General features: G+C 46.1%; 1 protein-coding gene across 1 annotated transcript; it reads right to left on the reverse strand.

Moving 5' to 3' along the window:
- Positions 1–379: 379 nt before the first annotated feature.
- LOC132864573 (craniofacial development protein 2-like) lies at positions 380–1,879 on the reverse strand. Its single transcript, XM_060898003.1, has one exon. The coding sequence runs from the start codon at positions 1,877–1,879 to the stop codon at positions 380–382; it is 1,500 nt and encodes a 499-aa protein (XP_060753986.1).
- Positions 1,880–4,553: the final 2,674 nt, after the last annotated feature.

The raw sequence follows: 4,553 nt of genomic DNA on the forward strand, positions 1-4,553 counted from the left end.
GCCAGGATATGGCTGACTGTGGACCTGCCCTCTCGGAAACCATTCTGACTGTCACGGAGGAAGGGATCGATTGAACCTCGGATCCTGTTCAAAATCATGCGGTTATACATCTTTGTGACGATACAGTTTAAGCTTATCCCGCGATAATTGTCAGGAAGTGACATGTTGCCAGCCTTCGGTATGGGGAAGATGTCTCAAAGGGACCACTGCCTGGGTATTGCTTCGTGCATGAGAGCCTGATTGCAAAACTTGATAATAATATCATCCAAGTCGCAGTTCTTGATCACTTCAGGGGGAATATCATCAGGTCCAGGACTTTTTCCCACCTTTAGGGAGTTCTTTACATGCCTAAATTCATCCATGGAAAAGGGGCCATCGTCTATATCAAGATCTGGAATGACATCTTCGATAACATCTCTCCATCGATGTCCGGTACTCGGCCAAGGAGATTTCTAAAGTGTGTAAACCATGTAGAAATCCGTTCCTCCGGACTAGCTCCGGACACGCGACTGCCTTCAGCTTTCTTCTTCCGTCCACTTATTTCGTTTATCACTTGCCATGCTTTGCTGTGTTGACAGTCAGCGCTTGCAGCTTCAATCCTAGCAGCTTTCTCTTCCAGATCTGCAGCTTGCAGATGGTCATATATCCCATACAGTTCGTTCCTCGCGCGGACAATCTCGTCAGATGACCTCTGGGACTTGATTGCATAGTCCAATTTTTCACGCGCTTCTACCATGGCAGGATGACTAGATCTTCGTGGCTTGTTTACCCTTGCCTTAAGTGGAACGCAGGATTTAGCTGCATCAGCAATGGCATCTATGAAATTCTGGTAACTCTCGGTTGGATCCTCAGTCATCTCTAAAGCCTGGAAGCGGTTCTTCACCTCAATAGTGTACTGGGCTTGTATTTCAGGAGACACGGTCAAGCTTTTCCAGACATAGTGAGCACATTTCGGTTGCTGCTTGGATGCCCACAAACTCAGGCGCAGTCTAATGGAAACCAACCGGTGGTCGGAGCCAATGCTAGCAAAGCCGTTATAAGCCTCACAGTTGAGTACACTATTACGCCACTTTTTTCTCGTCAGGATATAGTCTAACTGTCTCTTGGCTTGGGTGGCACGATCCTCAAATGTCCACAGTTTTCCAGGATGCTTCTTAAAGCTTGTGTTCGATGCAATGAGGTTATTCTCCATGAGTAACTCGGCTAGATATTCACTGTTCCTGTTCGTAGACTGGTGGAATGGGTAACGAGCATCCTCGGGTCCAAGTCTTGCATTGAAGTCTCCAAGAATAACCAAGAAATTGTGTGCCGGGGTATCTTGGACTGCTGCGCGCAGAAGTCTATAAAACTGGTCGATGTCGGCTGGATCTGAGACGTTCGTAGGAGAATACGCAACTATGACTGACGTGGCAGGGTTTCCAGCAAAAACGGCCAGCAGAATCCTGGATGAATATGAGCAGATATCGCACAATGCTCTCTTCGCACGATTGCTAAGTAGGAAACCTACTCCGCCTGTTGCCGCCTGTGCCTCATTCCTCCATGCCGAAGAGGTGATTAAAAAATGATCTTCAGTGCGGGTATAGCTGAGCTCGGATGGATGGATGTGTCTGGGCTCGTGGATTCCCAGAACCTCGATGCCAAGCAATCTTGCGCAGTGGGTCAGCTCACTAACTCTTGAGTCTTTTCGGATGGTGCATGCGTTGAAGGTAGCCATGTAAAGCACCCTCCTGCAACGCATGAGTGCCTCATTTTTGGTGCTGCTATCAGACGGGCCCCTTCCAGCAGGATTTAAGGACACGTCATCATTCGATCTTCCAGGTGGTGGACCAGCACCTACTCGCGTGGCGGTAATCGATAACTGATCTAAATAACTTTCCATTGTGCAACTTTACAATGCGAATTAAATCTCGTAATGGGGTCGCAACTCCACACATTACAGCCAACAGATTGTTGGGATTTTTATTTCGGGGTTGTCTCCCCTAGATCCGCCGTGTTCTGCGAAACCAGGGGCGGCACTTGGAGTCACAACATGTGGTCTTCAGTATGTGATAGGCTAGTTGGAGAGGCCACTTGCTGATGACGAGTCGGCCGTATATTACGCGTCACATACCGCTGGATATGGGGAGGCCAGTCTGGGACGCCGAGGTGGTATAGGCAAACCAGAAAGGTACTACTCCTCCATAAATCCTTTACCCCTTTAAACTAGCAATTATCAAAAAAAGCAAAGGGGAGTCCCATATACGATTCGTACATTGGGGGAGTGCCTGTTAGAGAGTGCACTTGTCCTGGGCCATCGGCATAGTGAGGTAGGGTGGCCAGTTCTTTTCCTCGACGCCTTTAACTTCCCCAGTGTTTCCACCAGGTCCCCATTCACTGCTGGGTGGACAGGGAGCGAGCCCCAGATCCCCGTCGAGCCGAGGCTCGAACCAGGGACCGTTCGCTTAGCGGTCAAGTGCTCTAACCACTTGGCCACCTGCGCTCCGCAATTATCAAACCCCTGATTAAAAAACCTGACCTTGATCCCTGTCAGCTGTCCAATTATCAGCCAATATAAAACCTCCCCAGATCCCCGTCGAGCTGAGGCTCGAACCACGGACTATTCGCTTAGCGGTCAAGCGCTCTAACCACTTGGCCACCTGCGCTCCCCTTTATCTCCAAGATCCTTGAAAAAGCTGTGGCACAGCAGTTATGCTCATATTTACATAGAAATAACATCCATTAAATGTATCAGTCAGGATTTAGACCCCATCATAGCACAGCGACAGCTCTGGTTAAAGTAGTAAACAACCTACTGTTGGCGTCTGATCAGGACTGTATCTCGCTGATTCATAAACATTGTATTAGTTTCCACTGTTATGTTGATGGCAAACAGTTGTATGTTTCTGCAAAACCAGATGAGAGACACCAGCTTAATAGAATTGAGGAATGTGTGAAGGACATTAGAGACACTGGATGCTTATTAACTTCCTTCTGCTTAACTCTGACAAGACAGAAGTACTTGTACTAGGACCACATGCAGCTAGAAGTAAGTTTACTGATTACATAGTAACTCTGGATGGCCTTTCTGTTTCTTCATGTGCAGCAGTAAAAGACCTTGGGGTGATTATTGGCCCCAGTCTTTCATTCGAAACTCACAATGATAACATTACCCAGGTAGCTTTCTTTCATCTCAGAAATATTGCTAAGATAAGAAATTTAATGTCACTACATGACGCAGAAAAACTAGTTCATGCTTTTGTTACCTCCAGGTTGGATTACTGTAATGCCTTACTGTCTGGATGTTCCAATAAGTGCATAAACAAGCTCCAGTTAGTTCAAAATGCAGTAGCAAGAGTCCTTACTAGAACTAGAAAATATGACCACATCACCCCTGTCTTATCCACACTGCATTGGCTCCCAATCAAATTTTGTATTGATTATAAAATACTACAATTGACCTTTAAAGCACTGACTGGTCTCACACCACAGTACCTGAGCGAACTTCTGGTTCTTTATAACTCACCATGCCTACTTAGATCAAAAGGTGTAGGCTATCTGCAGGTACCTTGTATAGTGAAGGCTACATCAGGGGGCAGAGCCTTTTCTTACAAAGCCCCACAGTTATGGAACAGCCTTCCAAGTAGTGCTCGGGACTCAGACACAGTCTCAGTGTTTAACCCTTTGGTGACTGACCCCTTGAAAATGGTTCCTCCAGGAACGATGACGTTTCAGTTGTCAAGACAACGGAAAAACTAAAATACAAAAACAGAAAGATACGTCACAATGCTCTTGTGCACAAAACAAAATGCTCTTGTATTTGTATTTTAGTTTTTCCGTTGTCTTGACAACTGAAACGTCATGGTTCCTGGAGGAACCATTTTCAAGGGGTCAGTCACCAAAGGGTTAAGTCTTGGCTGAAAACATACCTGTTTAGTCAAGCCTTTTGTTAATAGTTTTTTTTACGAGGTAAAGGAGTAGATCTGGAGGGTTCTCAGGCATAGAGTGTTTTGGTTTAAGTCTAATGAATATATAATGAATTCAAAAGTCTCAGTTTGTCAAACACCAGTAATCACTCACTGGATCTGAACATCCATCCATTATCCATAAACGCTAATCCTGGGCAGGGTCACAGGCAAGCTGGAGCCTATCCCAGTTGACTATGGGTGAGAGGCGGGGAACACCCTGGACAAGTTGCCTGGTCATTGCAGGGCTGACACATGGAGACAAACAACCATTCACACCTATGGTCAATTTAAAGCCAACAATTAGCCTAACCTGCATGCCTTTGGACTGGGGGAAACCAGAACATCTAGAGGAAACCCATACAGACACAGGGAGAACATGCAAACTCCAAACAGAAAGGTCCTTTTCGGTCCCTGGGCTTGAACCTAGAATCTTCTTGCTGTGAGGCTTCATGGAAACTTTCTTTTTTTTTCACCTCCAGTGTAAAGACCACAAGTGGAGGCCATCCACATTGGATCTGCTTTAATATCAACAGATCCTCAATTAAGGTACGTGAATCCATTCATCATGACACACCTTCAGCTTGTTTAGTGTGCTGAGTGCAGGATGTT

Source organism: Neoarius graeffei, chromosome 17, assembly GCF_027579695.1.
Source record: "Neoarius graeffei isolate fNeoGra1 chromosome 17, fNeoGra1.pri, whole genome shotgun sequence".
Taxonomy (NCBI): Eukaryota; Metazoa; Chordata; class Actinopteri; order Siluriformes; family Ariidae; genus Neoarius; species Neoarius graeffei.

Coding starts and splice junctions, on each gene's coding strand:
- LOC132864573 (XM_060898003.1), bottom strand. CDS start 1,879: ATGGAAAGTTATTTAGATCAGTTATCGATTACCGCCACGCGAGTAGGT.